This window comes from Protopterus annectens, chromosome 1.part1 (assembly GCF_019279795.1).
Source record: "Protopterus annectens isolate FY-2018-M chromosome 1.part1, PAN1.0, whole genome shotgun sequence".
Classification (NCBI taxonomy): Eukaryota; Metazoa; Chordata; order Ceratodontiformes; family Protopteridae; genus Protopterus; species Protopterus annectens.
The window spans coordinates 1,758,659,740-1,758,681,481 of NC_056726.1; the positions used below are offsets into that span (position 1 = coordinate 1,758,659,740).

General features: G+C 37.0%; 1 protein-coding gene across 1 annotated transcript in view; it reads right to left on the reverse strand.

The window, feature by feature from the left end:
• The window catches only part of LOC122812068 (ficolin-2-like), a 228,680-nt gene that overhangs the window by 160,188 nt on the left and 46,750 nt on the right, over positions 1-21,742 (reverse strand). The window contains exon 5 of the mRNA XM_044084335.1: positions 5,069-5,196. Within this exon, the coding sequence (XP_043940270.1) occupies positions 5,069-5,196 (128 nt within the window). The remainder of the gene's footprint in view (positions 1-5,068; positions 5,197-21,742) is intronic.

Consider the following 21,742-nt stretch of genomic DNA (forward strand, 5'->3'; position numbering starts at 1 on the left):
CCCTATCACCTCTAAGCACTCATGTGTGCAAATTATTACTTTTTTATCCAAATTTAGTTTTTTGCCATTATTATAATGTTATCTGCATATGTTAACAGAACTGGAATTATTAAACCTTCGGGTGTTATATACCCCACCTCCTTAATTGTGTAATTTATTTTACATATGCTCACATTCAAAGGGTATACAATTCATTGGGTTTTCCTGTCTTACACCACTCTTCATTTGCACTTCTTGGCTTAACTAGCCATTTGCAAATATTTTTACATTACTGTTACTATATGCTGACATACTTCATTTCCTAACTTACTTATATTATATTCCTTCATTATTCCCCATAAGATTTCATGCCCAATTGTATCAAATGTCTTATTAAGGTCTCATACCATGATTTTTGCTTTTTCTTTTCTATTCATAATATCATCCACAATCTCTCTACCATTAATAATTCTTGACAACCCTCCTGTTATACTGTATATACTATCTTCCATAATATTTTCCATTTTCATTTCAAATTTCTTTTCTCTTTTATATTATTTTCATAAAGATCTTATAATCATTATTATTCAATACTGTCTGTCTCCAGATTTTTAATTGCCTTCTAGGTTCCTTCTTCCAAATGAATTTAAGTGTTCTACTACATAACTCTTTCTACATTATATTCTTTAGACATAAAATCTTCATTTAACTATTCATTCAAATCTTTAAAAGTATTTTTACTGGTCCCATAAATTTCTGTACATGTCATACCTTATTCCATCTGGTCCTGCAGCTGAAGCTACATTTACTTGTCCTAATACTTTATCTAACTCATCCAAAGAAATCTCCTTTTCCAACTCCTTATTCTCATTTTCTGTTAAATTTTTGCATTCCACAAACTTCAAAGCAAAACATTATAGCCAAAGCTCAAACCAGATATATGTTCCAAAAAAAATTATTTCATACAAACTGTCAACAAGATTTTGTATGAAATAAATTCATTTGGCATATCTTAATGGTTTGAGTCTTGGATGTAACATTTAACTTTTTACTGTCCATGTTTGTTTTTCTTTAAACAATTCTTGTACCTATTGTACTGCACTATCCATAATCTTTTTCTGAGTTCTTTCTGTTTCTCCTTTTACATTTTTATTCCTTTCATTACATTACCATCTTCCTTTACTAATCAGCTTAAGTAACTCAATACTTCTCTTTTCCTTGTAAAAATCTTTGCTTATATAGCAGTTTTTGTATTTTTCTTTATTTCTTTCATATAATTATTTTTCTTTGTCAAAGTACTTTCTGCCATTATTTTCTAAATCTTCCAATATATCATGATATGTTTATTTATGGTGTTATCTGTTTTTCTTATATCATATTGCCACTGTAAAAACATTTTTTATATTTTCCTTAGATATCATCCACCATTCAGACCAATTTTCATAAAATGTTCTCATAGTAATATAATCTTTCCAAAAATGAATTACTAATTTCTTTCCTTCTTCATTACATGCTGTCTGTTATCCTTCTTATTCATTTGCCTTATTTTATATATTCCTTTTATCCTTAATCTCTAGCCATATTGCAAGATGAACAGAAAATCCTATTTCAACTACCTCCACTTTTATAGCTAAACCTTCTGATAATATAAAATAATATATTTCAATTCTATACATAGCCCTTTTGTAAGTCCATGAATTTTTGTCCCAAAGTTTTAACCTACCACATAACTTCTAACATTTTTTTCTTATATCATTTCTCTTCTTTTTGTACTTGCCACTTACATCACAATTAAAGTTTCCTGCTATTATAATATGCATATGTATCACTACATAGTCTAATATATATACAATTAGTATAAACATATAATTTTATATGCCTGTGTACTTGTTCTTTCCATTTTAAATCTATAATGGTTAACTTTCCCATTTCTTGCAAAAGTTACATCTAATATCTTTACTGTGTTTTTATAGACTATGCCTATTTTGGCACATCTCTCATTTCCCAAATTCCAGATCTGTCCTCTCCATAATTTATCTGTTTGTAATCTTTCTTCGTTTGTTATAAATCTTGTCTCTTCTAATATAATTACATCTACATCACAAGTATTACACCACTCCAAAATTCCTATTGTTCTTACTATAGTCTTAATACTGATCACATTCAGAAAATGCACTCTAAAGTTTCATTTTTCCCTTTTTTCTTAGATGCATGGTTTCATAAGTTCATATCTAATTACTGGGCTAGCTGCATTAATGGACCATTTTAAGTCTAGCCAATTTCCCATCCCAAAGGTGAAAATCAAACACTATACCATGAGTCTATGAGTCAAACACATCAACTGTTATAACAACCCCATTAGCTCTCTCTCTCTCTCTCTATATATATATATATATATATATATATATATATATACACACACACACACACACACACACACACACACATAAACATATATATATATATATATATATATATATGGGTACCCTTCACATGGTGGACATTTCAAAATGATGAAATTCATATGGCCGAGACCATATGAGCGGCACTTGAAATGCTGACAATGCGGAACCAGCATCTCCATACAGATTTCCATTCCTGCACTGTAGTGCAATCTTGGAGTTGGTATATTTAAGTTACTGGGGGTGGAGTCCCCCACAAGGGTGTGCAGGGGGGCTTGCCCCCCCCCACCAGCAGTGTTTAGGTAAGTCTTTGGTGTTTGTTACTTTTGTGTTTCATATGTTTGACATTTCAAATGTCAATCATATGGTCTCGGCCATATGAATTTTGGCATTTTGAAGTGTCAAACATATGAAGTAGATATATATATATATATATATATATATATATATATATATATATATATATATATATTTATTCCTTTTCATCAATTTCCTTTCTTTTTTCTTTTGTACTTGTCCCTTTATATTTTCTTTTTCTGCCCTTATCCTTTTATCAATAGAATTATTTTTTTTTCTTTTATTATCTCTCAGTTTCGGTCTTGTTCATCACTTATTCCAGAGCCTTCTTCATTCCCATCTAATTCTTCTTCTATTTCTAATACTTCTAAAATTACTTCTCTTTTTCATTGTCTTCTCTTTCTTTTTCTTTTTCCTTACTCTTATTTTCATTTTTACAACCCATCCATAAATGTCCAATTTTGTTACATTTATAACATTTCAATTTACATTTTTTGCATCATGCCCCATTTACCCACAAACATAACATTTTCTTTTATCAGTTACTTATCAAATGTCATTCTTTTCCTAAAAACACTTGTTTTGTGTTGTCCATAGCATTTTATGACACCTCTATCCCCCTCCACATTTATCATGCTTGGTATATGTACAATTTTTCTTTTTCTATTTTTAACACAGGCTTACCGTTCCATTCACCAGTCTATAACCCCCTTTTATCATAAATGTTTGCAATATCCAGTGCTTTCTACATAGAGTTTTCAAATGTCCTTTCAAAGTATCTCTTTCTACCTCTGTTCAAAGTTGTACACACATTTTCTTTTTTGTTTCTTTGTTAAATGTTTTTATCACATAAAGATTCTATGGGTTACAGTCTTTCTTTTTTTCATATTCTCCAAGAAAATGTTCCATTGAAAAAAAAAGTCTCACATATAATGTTACAAAATGTCTCTTTGTTGAAAAGAATAAATGATCTTACCTCATGTACTTCTACACCCAAAGGAACTATCAAATTGTCCCACACTTCATACCTGTCCCTTTCTTTGTCTTCTTTACTTTGAATCTTTACCACCTACTTTGATTTTTCATTTTCTTCTTCCTTTTTCTTTTCTGTTACTCCCCTTTTGCCTTCTTTTACTTTCTCTGCACATTTTCCTTTCCCTCTAACCATTATTCTTCAGGTTAGTGTATGTATCCTCCTTGAATAATTTCTCCATAATATCCCCCCAGGAAATAACACCTTCATTTTCTGGTTCACTCTGCATCACCATTTATTTAAGAAAATCATCCCACAACCCCCCAAACTGCAGGGTTGTAATTATACATTCATCATTTGCTGACTCATTTCTATCAAACAGATTTCTTTGAAACATCTCCCTAGAATCCTATACTCATTCTCCAGTCTTGATATTGGCTTTCTCCTCCATTTCTCTCACCACTCTATTATCTCCTTCTCTCTCTCTCTCTTTCTCTCTCCATCTTCCTCCTTGTTTCTCCATGCTGTCTCTGTGCCTGGAACAGAAACAGAAAGTGCTCATGCAAAATGTATCCCACTCACAACAACTATAAGGACTGAAAGTTCCCTGATGTCCTGGTCAAATTTCCCCTAGTAGTATAAACACCACCCTGGGGCTCAAACTCTGTACATTGTGTCTCTCAGGTAAACACCATAACTCATACACCAACCCTGAACAGCATGCTATTAAAATCTTTATATTCATTTCATGTTTCTGGTTATCAAATAAGGACTGACAATCAGATATTTGAACATGGTGAAGAACGGTAATGCATTTCTGCAACATCTGATTGGCCACATGATAAAAAAAAAAAACAAAGTATTCTCCTCTGAACTAAAGTGGGGTCTAATGCATGAATGTCAAGAAATATTTCTTGTTGCTTTGTCAGAGAAGGCACCATACCTCTCAACTGTCCAGATTTACGCGGAATGTCCAGATTTTTCGCTCATATTTTTGGTCTGTTCATCATAAAATTTGTGGTTTTATGGCAAATCACTGGGATGATCTGAGGATGGAAGTCACTAAATAAAGACATCAGTTTGAATTTCAGACTTCAAATCCTTTAGAAAATATATTTTAAAAATAAAACCTGCTATTCTAGCAACTTTCTAAGTTTATAAGAGCAATATTTAAAATGTGTCCTTATTTTTGGGCATTTGTCCCCCCATTTTATCAGGCTTTGTCCAGATTTCATGCACTAAGAGATTGAGAGGTATGGAAGGCAGACATGTTGACTATGGCCTTTCACATCCCATCACATATCATAAGCCACCATTCTATATGTACCTCAACCTTAATAAGAAGCTCCTGTCTTTAGATCTTAATTTGTATAACTGAGTAATGTCTATTTCTGCAAACACAAGCCACTACACTTACCAACCATCCTCCTCCATCAGTGTCTAAGTCACAGAGCACCATCAGCGGTTTGCAGTTCTCCATATATATGGTATACCAGCCAGTAAGGATATGGCCCATTCCCATAACGTCTTTGCAGCTTTTTGGTCCTAAAAATTATGAATATTAAAATCTTTAAAAACTATAACACATATAAATATATACATTAAATCTGTAAAAGTATCACAAATATCCACATAAATTAAAAAAATCCATTTAAAATGCTACACAATAGACTGCAAAACTGCCATACAGTATGCTCGACATATATAGTCATTAGTATACTTAAATCTGCTTTCTTACCAAAGATCTGAATGGAATCTCAGTTTTTTTTTCAATGCTGACTTTGAATCTATTGAAGGAGAGAATACAGGAATGGCTGTGACAATAGTTAGAATTATCCTGAAAAGAAAATACTGAAAAGATGATGCGACACCCCTGCACTGGCCCAGTAATCAAAGGGCCTCAATCCTCACCACTGGCAACAGCTAGGGGATGTACACACTGGGAGGATGACAAGTACATACACAGTACAGTGCAATTTCCCTTAGGAGCACACAGAGAACACAGTCAGTCTGTGTCTGGTTTCTCCCTTTTTCTCTATATCCCCAGTAAGACTCCCCAGTGACATGGCTATAGGGTTGAGATCTCAACTGAGTAGCCAGGCCAAAACCTCCAGCACCCTTTCTGTCCAATCAGTGCTTTATATTCCTGCCCAAGTAGCTGACACACTCACACTCTTTGAGGTTTGATTTAGATGTAAACATACAGTCACTCCTGGGACAGGCCTTCACAAGTTTATTAGCTATGCTCCCTTCTGCCCAGACTATGAGGTAGTTTTCATTGCCACCAACCACTCTTATCAGCTACTTTTAAGGCCCTTAACAAAGGGCATCCAATCCTACTATGTAATGTTACTATTAATCCAAATGATAGTCTGACCAAGAGCAAGGCTATTTAGAAGTGGTGTGTACAGTCTCACCAAATATATGTGCAAGTACTTTCAGAGTTTAAATATGTCTCTAAGTAAATGAAAGATTGTGCTATAGCATATGATCAAGGTGCATGAAAGTGCTGTCAAATGAGATCCAGACATGAGCAAAATATATGACCAATGGTAATTCACAGCTGAAGTCTAATCACTGGTCCCTCTTGAGATTAATAGCTGTACCACACAGGAAATGAATGACTGTAGAAACTGAACTCCTTTTAGCAAGTAAAACAGAACACAATGTTGAAATAAACATGCAAGTGATGGTTAAGTGAAGCAAGTTATCTGAAGAAGGAAGCTCAAAGTATCTAGTATTAGTGTTGGGGGGGGTTAGGCAGTAAATTCTCAGTATACATGTATGCATAGTAGAGGACTATAGACACACATCCTCACAAACTATTTGGTATCTTGGCATGAAGCAGTTCATTTGAGAGGAAGACTCTCGCTAGAAATTATGTTGCAGAAATGTAGGTCAACATGGAAAATAAAAATGAGTGACAGTGCTATGCCATATTGACCTGATAAAGAGAGCGAGTGAGACTACTCATTTATATTTAGGGTCACGATAATTCCAAGTAGACTTAAAAACAGTAGGGAGGTGAGATCCTAAATGCATCGCCACATAAGAAGATTCTGTCAGAATTCACTCTCACCAGTTGAAAATGAATAAGATAATAATTAGTTGAAATATGGAATCATAATAACTACAAGAGGGCAGCCAGTAGAGACAAAAGCAATGACCAGATGTACTATATCTTCAGGATATCTAACAGTTTATCATAGAGGATTAAAAGAAGGAGCTGTTAATGAGCTTCATCCTGCAGTCTTAATTTTGATTTTTATCATCCCTGCTTGCAAACTACATGACTAAGAGCATATCATGATACCAGCTAATGCTTCTGGGTAACCCCAGAAAAGAGACATATCTATCAATGTGGATACAGGCAGACCTAACCTGAATGGCTGAGATCCACTAGCTGAAATGTGTGTTTAAAAAACAATTGATTAGTGACAGGCTATTGTGGAAGTTGTCCTGACTTGGTACAGTTGCTGGAATAATGCAAGTTCCACCAGCTTATTCTTGATTAGTCAACCCAGCAACAGAGATTCATTCTAAGACACCATTTCAGTACTATTGTGAAAATTTATCAGTCAAATATTAGATTAATCCAGTGTGTTCACACTTTGGGTGTGGAAAATCAGTATGTATAGTCTCATGCAAGATCCACAGTTCTCATTACTGCTATGTTCATAGGTTCAAAGTTATGTTCTAGGCTAATGACCACCAGGGCCTTTGTAAACCTAGACACACGCCCCAACACAATTGCATCCACTAGTAATATGTGCAACTTAATTGGTGGGGTATGTTTGTTAGGAGGGGTATGTTAGTTAGTAGGAGTATGTTATGAGTTTGCTAAAAAGTTATGTGGGCGGGCTATGTCAGTTAGGGAATGTTTACTGTTGGCCTTGGTCTATAAGAGACATAGGGAGACCAGCTTGGGGATGAATTTATGATAGTTATGGAATGATTACTACTGGCCTCTGTCTATAAAGAAATTGTGGCCAGCCCAGGGATGAATTTGCAATTTCTCATCCAGTGGTCAAGGTCACATTTGAATAGGGTTAAGGAGGGACTCTGCTTCACGTGAATAGGAAGCCTATTCCAGAGCATGTAAATCCTTTGTGACACATATCTGTTCCTACAGGTAATGGTAGGTTCACTCATAAGATTTCTACTTCTCAGTTTCTAGGGTCTGAGGTTCAGTATCCCTTTCTATACAGAATGTGTACACTGTCCCAGTCAGATGGATTTTCTCCAAGTACTACTGTTCCCCCTTCCACTTTCCCTCCTCCATGTGATAGATGATTGGCTACACTAAACTATTTATATTACATTTACCATGGCCCTTGTAACCTAGGACATTCCTAAAAGGGGCTGAAATGCCAATTAACATATTTGTTAAATGAATATATGAAAAGAAAATAAATAGAGAAAATAGAATCACAAGAGCAGATGTTTGTCATGATTTTAGCCTCCATGAAGATGCAAGTACACCACTTAAAGAGATGTATCTTAAAGGAAACCATGCTTATTCACCGCAGCACCTTATCATATCTGTAGGTTAAACTATGCTCATTCAAGTGGCTGATAGCTTGGACTTCAGTCCTTTAGCTGCTTACAGGCCTGTACTGGTAGCAATACCAAGTGGTGACCCCTACTGTGCATCAGTGCTCTTACTGTCTGCAGTATCTTAGCCACCTAACCAAATGGTCCTCAGATGACAACATAAAGATACAGGTGATGAGGATGAAAGACATAAGGAAGCAGACAATGTAAAAGAAGTCCAGGTTAGTAAGTTATAGTAAGATTTTTGACTGAAGCATCCCTTGTTTTTGTCATGTTAGTCATTCAGAGTAGCTGCTGCCTCAAAGTACAACAAATAAACTGATACAAGCTTCAAGCTGGTACAAAGAAGGCACTTCAAATACTAAGACTTTCTCTTCAAAAGCATTAACAAAGCATTACTATGAAAGACACAAAGAGAGAGAGAGAGAGAGAGAAGAAAGTACAATAGTGAAAGTGCACAGAAAATGAATTAAAATTTATTTATTTATTTATTTATTTATTTATATTTGTTGATCGGGAGTGTCCAACTGGACATAGGTCCATTTTCAGCGGAGGCCCGGGGAGAAAAGCTCCACAGTTAAAATAAACAGACAGTAGTTACATTGGATTACATAGCGATTAACAATTTACATAGCAATTACTTACAACATATTTACAGATGAAGAACATAGTACATCAGTAGACAACTAGAATCTTTACCTGTGAAGTACATAACAGACATTAACAAATGTTACAATAAGAAGTTCCTGCTGCATAATAAGTACTAGGCTTATGAGCATCTGAGCTTGCTATAATCAAGGTAGTTAGTGGAGTGGAAAGAAAGGTAGTGGTTGAATGGGGTGGGTGATATTAGAGTGGGAGTTGCAAGGGCATAGCCAGCATGTTTTTAGGTACACTTTTAGTAAAGTTTTGAAGTGGGTGCATGATGGTATGGAGGTAATTGTGGGTGGGAGGGAGTTCCATAATTTGGCTATGGTGCAAGAGAATAGTGCTTCACCAGCAGAGTTATTGGCTTTAGTGATCTGCAAGTGATTTTTGTTGCTGGATCTTAGTGGTCTGGTGGTGCGATAGAGTTGGAGTAGATTCTGGAGGGATGGGACATTTAGTGGATGGTTTACTAGTTTGTGGGCGAGTGAGAGTTGATACCATTGAAGGAGGTGAGGGAGTTCATGCCAGCCCAGTTCAGCAAGTGAGAGACAGTGGTGACTATGGTAGGATGCCCCTGTGGTGAATTTGGCGATTTTGTAGTAGCATGTCTCTAGCTTGTTTAGATTGCATTGCCTTAGGTTGGTATATATTGGAGAGGCATAAAGTAGGGTGGAGATAAGGTGGGAATTTGCTATTGAAATCTTTGCTGCTTTGGTGAGAAGTTGCTTATTTCTGTATAATGCTCCTAGTTTTTTGTGGACTTTTTTTATGGTCATGGATATGTGAATGTCAAATTTTAGTTTATTGTCTATTTCCACTCCTAGCAATTTGGTGTGTTCAGTTGGGTATATAGTGGTGTTGTCTTTTTCTGTGATGTTAAAGTGAGAGTTGTTTTGAATTCAGAAATGCAGTTCAGGAGAAAGATGAATTCATAGATGAGCACAGAGCAAGTCTAAAAAGTTTAGGGAGTGTGTCATTTCATTGACTTAAATGTGTTCATTAAATATAAGTGATACAGAGCTGTACATGCAAAGGAAAATGAAATGTACAAGATGAATGAGTTCAGGTTTAGATATAAACAATGAAACAAGAAATGTCTGTAAATATTGTGGTGAAATTATCCACATAAGGGGGGACTGCCAAGCAACAAGCAGCATATGTACCATTTTTTACAAAGCAAAATTATTTTGCTAAGTTATGCAGGAGAAATACAAAATTAACTTCAAAAAGTGACTTATAAGGACTGCAACAGAACATGAATAAATAATTCAGAACTGAATATATAAGAAAGACACGATTTAAAAAAATTAGTCTAACACCTAAGAGCCGAGTTCTCACTGGCAATTTTGTCTTTGCATATGCATACAAAGCGAATGTGATAAAAGAAATGTCAGATCAGTGACAACTTTAAAATCACTTGATCAAGGAGCAAAGATGCTGGCAGATTCTGAAGCATCAGAGAATATAGTGAACTATGATACTTAAAAAAATATAAAGTCACAGCCAGTACCAAGAAAGGTGTCAAAAATATTTCTGTCAAGTTTTTAAAAGTAGTCCATTAAAGAGTAGTTTTAATGGTGCAGTAAAAGTTAATACTAGGTAGAATATGGCAACATTGTACATGCTGCTAAGAAATTACTTCACTGCTGATCTTTATTTTTAATAGTCATTACAAACACCTTTAAATAATTATTTTAGTGAGCATTTTTTCAGTTATTAGACAGACTACAAAGAGTAATTTGTCCATGCCTGCCCATCTTGTGTGAATATATATATATATATATATATATATATATATATATATATATATATATATATATATATGGTATGCATTGATTTAGTCGTAAGGCCAATTGTCGAACACAACATGTTCGACTGCAGAACACCAGTTCTGCATAATTGTGAACGCAATTATATCGAAATGCCAAACTTCCCCCCTTTTTGACCCATGGAAGCACTTGTTTAGGTGGTAGAGCAGTCAGAAATGTCAAATTTCAAATTTTATATGACATTCTGACCGTTCAACATCTAAATCTTCGACATATAAGTTCAAAGAACACCCTGTTCGACAATTGGCCGTACAACCAAATCCATGTAAACCTATATATATATATATATATATATATATATATATATATACACACACACACACACACACACACACACACACACACACACACACACACACACACACATACACACACACGTTTGTATGTACTTAGTTGAATTCAACACTTTGTACTCTAGAGAACTTTTACATACAATACCTATCTGAAAAAGCTACTTTACATTTTTGGAAAGTCAGATTTCTTACTTCAGTAATACAATCGATCCATCTTAGTCACTTCTGTCTTTGATATTTCTCAGCTTCATTATAGTCTCTAATGAATCATATCTTCAAATTATGTGGCCAACATATATGAATGTCAATTTACTATCAGATTTTCCATTGAGCAATCTGGGTTTATTTCCTTAGTTATTGACCAATTTGATCTTCTTCTATTTCATGACATTCTCAAAAGTTTTTCCTAGTATAACAGTTCACAAGCAATTGTTTTCTGGAGCATAGCCTTAGAGTTCATCTCTTACAGCCATATGTTATCACTCGAGAAAGAATAGCTTTGTCTATGTGGACCTTTGCTGACAGTCTGACGTTTGCTCTTTAAAATCTTATCTGGACTTGCCAACGTTTTCTTTCCAAGCAGGAAGTCTCTTTTAATTTTATGGCTGAAATCTCCATCTGCAGGGATCTTTGAGCCCAGAACAATAAACTCTGTCACTGGCTTCACTTCTTAACCATCTGTTTGCAAATAACAGACAGGGCAGAATAACATAATGTTAGATTGTTTAATGTTGAATAACCATTCAGCTTTTGTACTTCCTCCATTCTCATTCATCAACAGGATCTTCAATTCTTTCTCATTTTTGTTCATTAGAGTGTAACTTCTGCCTGTCTGAGGTTGTTAATATTTCTTCTGACAAATGATTCCAAATCTGATTCATCTAACCCACCATTATGCATGACGTTCAACATAAAATTAAAATAAGTAGTGGAAATCTGCAGCCTTGTTTCATTCATTTTCCATTCTTGAACCAGACAGTTAAATATTCACTTCTAACTATACTTTTTTTTTTTTTACAAATTGCTCAGGTGTCGAATAAGGTGACCCGGTATCTCCATTTCTTTATGGACATGCCATACTTTGTTATGGTCCATACAGTCAGTTGCATTAGAGTAGTCAGTAAACAGAAGTACATGTTTTTCAGCCACTCATTTTCTCTCTTTATCTTGCAGATGCTGGCAATGTTATTTCTGGAGCCTCTGTCCCCTTCTAAAACCAGCTTGTACATCTGATAGTAGACCAGATATTGCTGGAGCCTAGCTTACAAGATCTTGAACATGGCATTGCTTGCTTGTGAAACAACTAAAACTGTTTGATAATGTGGCTACTTTAAAAATGACCCTTTTGAGATGGAATAAAGGTTTACCTTTTCTAACCCAATGGCCACTTCTAAATATGATGGTAAATTCCAAGTAACACTGTAACAGCATACCTTTCCAGTATTCTAAACAATTCCGCAAAAAAATCAGTCAGTCCCTGCAGCATTGTTATTCACAAGGTTTTCTATGATCCATTTAACTCAAGTTTTAAGGATGTCTCATCCTAGATCAAACAATATGCCACTACAGACCTCACAGATGGCAGGATCCTCCTTATATAGTTCTTCTGTATATTTCTGCCACTTCTTCTTAATATATTTTCCTTCCAGTAGGCCACTCTTACCTTTGTATTTTATTATATTAATTTTTACCTAAAAGTTTCTTTTAATATTGAGAATTGTGTTAAATCTCTTGTTTTCTTCCCTCATTCTATTATCTTCTTCCATTTTTTGTACTGCTCATTCAAATATGCCTCATTATTAATTTGTACTATTTTGTGAAGCTTTGCATTCAGTTCAATATGTTTCATAGGTTGGTACTAGGCTATCAGTTCTAGGGCCTATACAAGCCTAGCCATAACAATTCCCTGGTTATTTCTTTCCACACTATTTACTTCCCTGGACCCCTGTCTAGCAGGGTGACTGATGTGATCCCTGGGGTGAATTTCCTTTCTCCTATCCAGTCATCAAAGTTCCTTTTGAAGAAGGCCAAAGTAGTGCTCTGTTTGACATGTATAGGCAGTCTACTCCAGAGTCTGGGGAGTCTCTGGGTCAGGAACCTATCCCTCCAGCATGTTTTGTTTATTGTGATGACAAGGTTTAGATCCCTGGAGCATGTGGCTCTGAGGGATTGGGATTTCTTTAAGTGTAGCATGTCCAACAGCTCTGGGTTTGACATGGCCTTGTATGTTAGGCAGAGATCGCCTCGGAGTAGACGATATGCGACAGAGTATAGTTGGAGTTTTTAAGGTGGTCAGCATAGGGCATCTGCTTTAGGCCTGTGACTCTTTTAGTGAGGTATTTTTGCGGCCTTTCCAGTTGTTGCAGATGTCTTGAGAGGTACATACCAAATGGGGCATTGTATTCTATAATGGGTCTAATGAGGGATGAGTACAGTGGAACAATGACCTCCTTTTTTCTGGATGAAAAGCCCTTAGTGATGAGGTGTGCCACATAGAAGGATTTCCTGACTGTTCTGGCGATGTGGTTATTGATGGTGAGACCACTATCCATTTGTGTCCCTAAGTCTCTTATCACACTTTTGGTGTTTAGTGTACTGCCACCTATGTGGTAATTCACAGGTACATGTTTTTTTCCCAAAGGGGATAACTATACATTTTTTGGCATTGAGCTTGAGCCCATGGCTCTGGCACCAAACATCTGTTTCTGTAAGGCCCGTTTGTAGAGTATCAACATCATTTGGGGATTCAATAATGGCTCTCAGTTTGCAGTCATCTGCAAACTTTGTTAGCCAGAGTCCCTTAGTGTTGGCCTGTACTTCAGAGAAGTAGATGCCAAACAAGAGAGGTCCCAGGACTGAACCCTGAGGTACTCCACTTGTCACTTGTCTGGAGCTGGATTTGGAGTCTGCTACTTTTACAGTGTGGGTCCGTCAGTAAGCCAGTTGGCAACCCATCGAGTGATATAGGGATTAATGCCAGGCTTAGTAAGTTTATCTATGATTCCAGAGTGTGGGATGGTATCAAAGGCCTTGGCGAGGTCCAGATAGGCTGTGTGGACTGCCTTACCCTCATCCATGGCTCTGGAGACTGATTCAAAGAAGTCAATCAGGTTCAGAAGACAAGATTGGCCCTTCACAAACCTAAACTTGGTGGGGTCCAGTGTTTTAAGGTTGCCAATGTCTTTGTTTATAAGTTCCATGATAATACGTTCCATGGCCTTGCAGATCAGGCTCATCAGACTGACGGGGCGGTAGTTCCCGGGATCCAAGGTGGATCACCCCTTGTGGAGTGAGATAACTGTAGCTGTGCAACACTCAGTGGGCATGAAGCCTGAGGTGAGGGTATGATTAAACATGACACTTAGGTGAGTGCCAGTTCATTTTGTAGTTCATGTAGTACACAGCCCGGGATGTCATTTGGTCCCATGGATGCTGTATTCTTAACTTTGGAGAGTGGGTTTTTTACCTGTGTGGCCATTATTACCGGAATTTGGCAATCTTCTGATATTGAGATGGTCCATTTAGGGGGGTGAGAGGGGGGTGAAGTTGGCACTGAATCGATCTGCCAGTATATTGGCAATATCCTTGGGATCAGTATATTTAATGCCATTCTGTTGTAGCTCAGAGCAGATCTGAGCATTGCTATTTAGATTCTTGACATAGTTATAGAATGCCTTGTGGTTGTCTTTAGAATCTTTGGCAATTTTATTTTCATAACTAGCTTTTGAAGATTTTATGAGGGATCTCAGCTTCTTACTGAGGCTGGTAAGGGAGTTTTTTGCATCCTGGCATTTTCCTTTTTTCTGCAACAGTTTCTTCCTTTTGTTGTAAAGTTTGTTTATGGCAGGGGACCACCAGATTGGCTTCCTTTTTTTGGAGGAGAGCATCTTGGTTCTATTTGGGATGGCACGATTCATGCATGAGTGGCTGTGCTCGTACAGTGCCTTAGTGTAGGACTCAGCAGTTGAACTTTCAGTTCCCAGCTGCATGGGTGTCATGAAGTTTGTAACTTCTGACTTGAGTAGCATGAAGTTGGCTTTGGAGAAGTTTTTTATGAAGGTTTCCTTACTGGGGGGTGGGGGTGGGATGTAGATGTTAAGGGTGATTAGCTTATGGTCTGACCTGTCCAACGAGGGGGTGACCATAGGTGTGGAGCATCAATTTCCCATGTTGGTAATGACCAGGTCTAGGATATTGGAGCCCCTGGTGGGCTATGGATTAGTTGATCCAGGGCATTGGAATTTATGAATTCCAAGAACCGTTGGGCAAAGGTGTTGGTACACGAGTAGTTTTCCCAGTTAATGGCAGGGTAGTTGAAATCACCCAGTATTAGGGTGTTTGGTTGTATATTAATATTTTCCAGTATGTTTAGAAAGATGTGGTGAGAATCTTGAGGCATGGTGGGGGATCTGTAGCAAGCTACAATTTGGATTGCAGTCTTACCTAGTGTTAGTTGCACCTGGAGAATTTCAGATGCATTGTGTTGGGCAACTAACCTGGTGGTGTGAATATCCTTGGTGAATATGGACACTCCTCCACCTTTAGTGTTTCGATCCTGGTTTGGTGGCCGAAAAGTGTGGTAAGACTTGTGGCCCGGTATTGCAAGGGTGCTCTCTGGAGCCTTGAACCAGGTCTCTGTTACTGCACAGATATCGATGTTCTCCATTTTTAGGAGTGCCTCGAGAGATGCATTTTGAGGTTTAGACTTCTAGCGCTGAGTAGCATTACCTTCAGATTTTGCATGCTTGTACCTGTTACGGTGGTGGTTTTGTCCTTTGAACTTTGCCTAAAAAAGGCACTATATGGGTGGCAAGAGCCTTTGCCAGTAACCTGAATCCCAGGAGCGACAGGTGCAGGTCATCTCTGGCAAAGCGTCATGGTCTGTCAATCATGTCATCCCAGGCAGACAGATACTGGATCCCCTTTGAATGACACCAGAAGCTTAGCCAATTGTTGAAGTCAATCATTTTGTCCTTATATTGTGGTATCATTCTGGACGAAGGCAGGATGCTACTCAGGGCTAGGATCATACCTGCCTGGGCCACATGATCCAAGAACTCTTCCATGTCTCTTTTCATGTAGTCCAGGGAGGTTCGTCTCAAGTCATTCACTCCAACATGGACAATGACAAAGTCATATTTGTACTTGTTGTGGAGTGACTTGAGTGCATGAGTTATATGGCGTCCCAGTCAACATTGTTTTTTGTTCTAGTTCATTCCTTAGCAACTTCTAAAAACTACACAGACAGATATTTCTTAATCTTATTTCTATTTGGAATATTTGTGTTGCCATCTCCTGGACAATATCACAAGCTTCTTTTCATAGTTCTTCAAGTCTTGTGTCCATCGGGTCTAATCTTTTATAGCTTTCCTCTACTACATAGTGATTTAGAATAGTGTTCATAGGTTCCTAGGTATTTACAAGGCTGTTGATCCATGAGGATCTTTAGAAGCCTAGCCATACATTTTCAGAAAGTATTTAGTCCTTATATTCTAATTATGGATAACCCAGAGACAAGTAGAATATTTATATGTTGCTCCGATCCATGAGATTTACGGGTGGTAAATCAGGGATGAATTTGCATTTACCCATCTATTCCTCCAGGTTATGTATGAGTAGTGAAAGAAAAATACTTTGCTTTATGAGGAGAGGAAGGATATTCCAAAGAAGTGGTATTATCTGTGATACATATCCATCCCTTCAGCATGTTCTCTTTATGCTATAAAAGAGATGTATATCTCTTGATTGTTTATATCCCCAATGTATTTGTGAATGTGCAGAATGTCTGACAGGATAGGGTTTGTTGAGGGTCTGTACACTAGGCAGCTATAACCCCTCAGTATCCTGTATGACACTGAGAAGAGAGCCACGTCCTTGAGATGGTCTGCATTGTTTTTGTTTTTTAGGCTCTTGATTCTTTTAATAAGAAAGCACTGTGAGCATTCAAGTTGTGTCAAATGTTTGGACACATACATACATACTAAAAGGGAATTATACTCAGTGATCAGCCTAATAAATGAGGAATACAGTGGGATGATCACATCCCTGGACCTGGACACTGTACCTTAGAAATAAGCTGTACAATTAAGAAAACATGTTTTTTATAATATTATGTGGCAATCAAAGGATAGTTTATTGTCTACATAGGTTCCCAGATCCCTATCTACTGGATTAATTTTCAGGAATCTGTTGTCAGTGTGATAGTTACAATGAATGTCGTGCTTATTTGAAGGATACTATTATGCATTTCGTGGTATTACATTTTAGTCCGTGATTCTGACACTAGCTATAACTCTGGGGAAGAGCCTTCTTGGAAACTCTTGGTGTCCTCTGGAGAATTTATGATGAAACCAAGTTTACACTCATCTGCAAACCTGGTCAACCCTAAACTGTTAAAAGTAGTTTTGACCTCTGAGAATTAAATGCTAAAGAGGAGTGGCCTAAGGCCTAAACCCTGAGGTATACTGCTAGTGACAGGTCTTTTAGAGGAGGTAGAGCAGCCCACCCAAATTTCCTGTACCCTTATTGTGATAAAATTTGATATCCAGTGAGTTACACAGGGGGTTAACATTTAGCTGGTATAGTTTATCTATGATACCTGAGTGTGGGGTGGTACAGACTTGACTAAAAGAATCAGCAGTACTTTGGACTTGAACCAGAGTCTGGTGTTGGAAGATGGAGATGAACAGGAACAAGACCAGCAACTCTGAAATTAGTGAATAAATGGAAGACTATAACAGTATCTTATCACATTTGTAAAATATAGTTTTGCAAGAAAAAGTGGCTGAGAAACACTGGATATTGTTGACTTTGTTAAACTTGTGGGTGGCTATAAAGCATACACCCCACATTATATCATTAATGCTCAGAAGGATACTAAAGGGAGAAAAGTAACTATAGGTAAAACAATTTTTGGTCTTACTAGTATTTGTATAAAACATTTAATGATATAAACTGCATGTTATGTAATGTAAAACAGTGTGTAATCAGGGGTATTTTCAATGCAGAGGAGTTTTTTCAGTAAGTATTGTATGTGTTGAAGATTTTAAAGTAAACAAGTGCTTTTTTTAGCTGTAACAAAATATAGGTTTTCCAGTGCAACAAGATAAAAAAGGTGGGAAAAAAGCAAGTTTAATGTTCATATGCTGTGATCTTGGGTTGCAGGGGAGGGGGTTGTGTGTAAAGGTGCACTGATTATATTATATGTAGAATTAGAATATTTTCACTTTTTATTTTGCAAGGGTGAACATCTAGATTACTACCTTTGGCATAAGCTGTAAACAGGGTTTTTGTAAGCATGTGGACTTTAAAAATAAGACAAAATAATGAAAGCTATGAAAATGCTAAGCTTCTTACAACTTGTTTTGTTTGCTTTGTACTGGCAAATGTTCACTGGAGTTGAGCTGTCTGCAGCTGAGGGTAGCTGTGTTTTTTTCTGAGTGAAATTTACAAAGATTCACTGCTGAGTACATTTTCATGGAGACAACCTGTCTGATGGTGCAAACAGTTAATCTTGAGAATTCTTTTCTGAGGGAAATGCAAAATTTAAAGGTAAAAAGGCAAGCAGTTCAATGAAAAAGTTAAGTCTGAAATTATGTGAAGTGAATAAGGGGTAGCCTTCCTAACAGCCTTAAGACTTTAATGCAGTTAACAGAACAGTGCACAATTTAGTTTTACTTAAAGATAGCCAGTGCACTTTTTCTTAGGGCTAAAAGATAGTGTTTTCTGAAAGCATGCAAACTATTTTTCATATCTGAGAGGGGTAAAGAGATAAGAAAAGAACAGATAGCAATCAGTGTGAATGAAAGCACAGACTATAGCATGTACTTTAGCATGTGTAACCTTAATTTTAGTTTAGATAAGGAGGTAAGTGCAGCCGGCAGTTTGGGACAAATGTTCCCTTCTGGAAAGTGAAGCTTCATGCTTTGAAAATGTACATAGTTTTGTGTATCTGTTCCACGTTAATAGGGGATGGGACTGCTTTGTATTTAGTTTTTGTTTGAGGTTTTCATTAAAACAAAAAAAAAAGACTTGGAAAACATGACATAGGTTCAGATGGAGATGAGAAGAATCAGTTATACAAAAGATCAGTCTTCCAAATATTAATATATGCATGTAACTCAAAGGTTGGAAATACACATTCAAAAAATTGGAATGTATAATAGGTGGGAACAATAACTTTTTATCATGATGGCTATACTGCCCATATTATCCTGGAATGTGAATGGCCTTACAGGTATAGATAAAAAGGAAAGAGTATTGAATTATATTTAGAAATGCAGAGTGCAAACAACAATGCTGCAGGAGACACATTTGGGAAGAAATGAGCTTGTGAATATGACAAAGATAGGATTTCAGAATGGATATTCAGCTGAATATCAGGTACTGAGGAAAAGTGGAGTAATTATACTAATTGCTAGGTGGGTTCCAATCATGATAGATGAGGAAAAAAGACAAAAATGGTTGATTTGTGGTAGTAAGTGGCTACTGGGCAGGGAGGGGGATTACAATGACATATTTATATTTCATTGAAACCTGCTAGTATGGAGCTGAAGTACATTTTGGGAGAATTAATTAGCTTTCAGTAGGGAATATTATTTATAGGTGGGGACTAGAATTTGATTTGCAATAGTGAGGATGTATCATGAGATACCTAGAAGGGACAATATAACAAAAGAGGGTAGATTTCTGAAGAAATTTATGAAAATATTTAGTACTGAAGATGTGGATTAAGTAGTAGGGACTCAAACAGAATTTATATATTATTTCCCAAGGCACAATAGCTGGGCTAGACTAGACAGAAATTATATTTCACAGCAATATGTGCATTTAATTGAAAGCTCCAACACACATCAAATAATTATTTGTGATCATGACCCAATAAAAAAATAACATAAAATTGCAGGGTAATGAAGTAAAAATAAGACACTGACAGTTTCCTAGTTTCCTCTTAAATGGAGATGAATTTAAGGAATGGGTAGTGCAATGTATCTGAGAGTTGTCAGGGAAGATAGAAATTTCTTCAGAAAATATAGCTGGTATCTGAGATAGAATGGAAATGGAGTTTAAAAATATGGTTGAAATAAAAGATAAAAAGATATGCTTGAGAAGTAATAGAAATTACTTACAGAGGCTGACAAAGGTTAAAGTACTAGAAAATAAGAGGAATTGCACAGAAAAATAGGAGGAGCAAATGCAGAGTGTTAAAAGGAAAATAAGGGAGTATGTGGATAATGTGCATGACTTTAGAAAGATTGCAGTTAAGCAACTGTTTTTTAATAACAATTCCAGAGCACAAAAACTTTTAGGACTTAGGCAACAGAATATTAAAAGAGTTGTCACCAAACTTAGAGAACATATAACAAAATATAACTAGAATAATAAAATAAAGAACCGCTTAAGACCAACACCATGCAGATGGTAACACACAGCATGCAGCTAGTCTCTTCAGACCAAAACTATGTAGATGGTAACAAACAGGATATGACAAGTCTCTTCAGACCAAGGATACACGATAAATCCAATCCAATAAAGTAAAATACTGTCACAACTTTTTCTGGAAAACCCAATTTATTATTAATAGGTATCTGGTAAGCGCTTTCGCCAAGATGGCTTCTTCAAACCATGTTTGTTACCATCTACATGGTTTTGGTCTGAAGAGACTCGCTGCATGCTGTGTGTTACCATCTGCATGGTGTTGGTCTTGAGCAGTTCTTTATTTTATGATTTTACTTCTTTGTTCCTTGCTCAAGAGCATTTATTTCCCTGTGGTATTGACTGTTATCTGGTTTAAAATATAACTAGAGGTCCTATAGAGATTTTACGGATATTCCGGGAAATTTATGAAAATCTATATGAAGAGAAATGTGGAAATCAAGAAAGATTACAAATATGTCTCACCTTCAGTCTCACTGCTACAAGGTTGCTCCTTCCCTGAAGTAACCACCTCACCAGTCCTGGTTTCATGTGTGCAGTCTATCTGGTAGCCACCAGGCTACCAGACCCACATGCATTTCTCCAAGCCTGACTGCATGTACACAAGGTATTGCATTATCAGAATCATTCCTTAGCAGGACATCTGTAGGGATATCCTCAAACACACCTACTTGCTTGCTTCCTTTTCTACCCTCCCAGTCAAGGTGAACCCTAGCCAAAGGTATTTGGAATGGGGTCCCTCCTAGAGCTCTGACTGGAGTAGACTGCCCAAGCAAGTAGTGCTTGTCTTTAACCATTGCAGGCTTCACAATGGTTAGGTCAGAAGCTGTTTCTCTCCTAGCAGTGGCCTGTTTCCCATCTACTAAGATAGGATATAAACTCTTGTGATAGTTTGTTACCCTTGTTATCTCCAGGCAACTTACTGCTGTCATTTTGTCATTCTCACTTACTGGCTCTCCCACCTTTTGTTCCCTACCTTGCCTCCATGGACATCTATAGGCTACATTAAAACATGTAACCCTTGATCCTGGCTGTGTACATGAACTAGTGGCTTCCCCTGTTACTGACAGACTCTGTTGGGGTGGTTTAGGCTGCCTAGCATGGGTTCCCTTAGACCCATGTGCAGCACTGGGTATCCCTTTCATGTGCAGTGATGCCCTGTTTACTAGGTATAGGTCTCCCTTTTTCCCCAACTCATTTGCAGTAATACATACTCTTATCTGCCAACCAGATCCTCATGTCCTCAGGCAAAATACCAAGGGCTTGTTCCCTCGCCAAAAGGTCTGCCAGCCCTTCAAAAGTGGTGACCAGACACCCACTCACCCACCCATG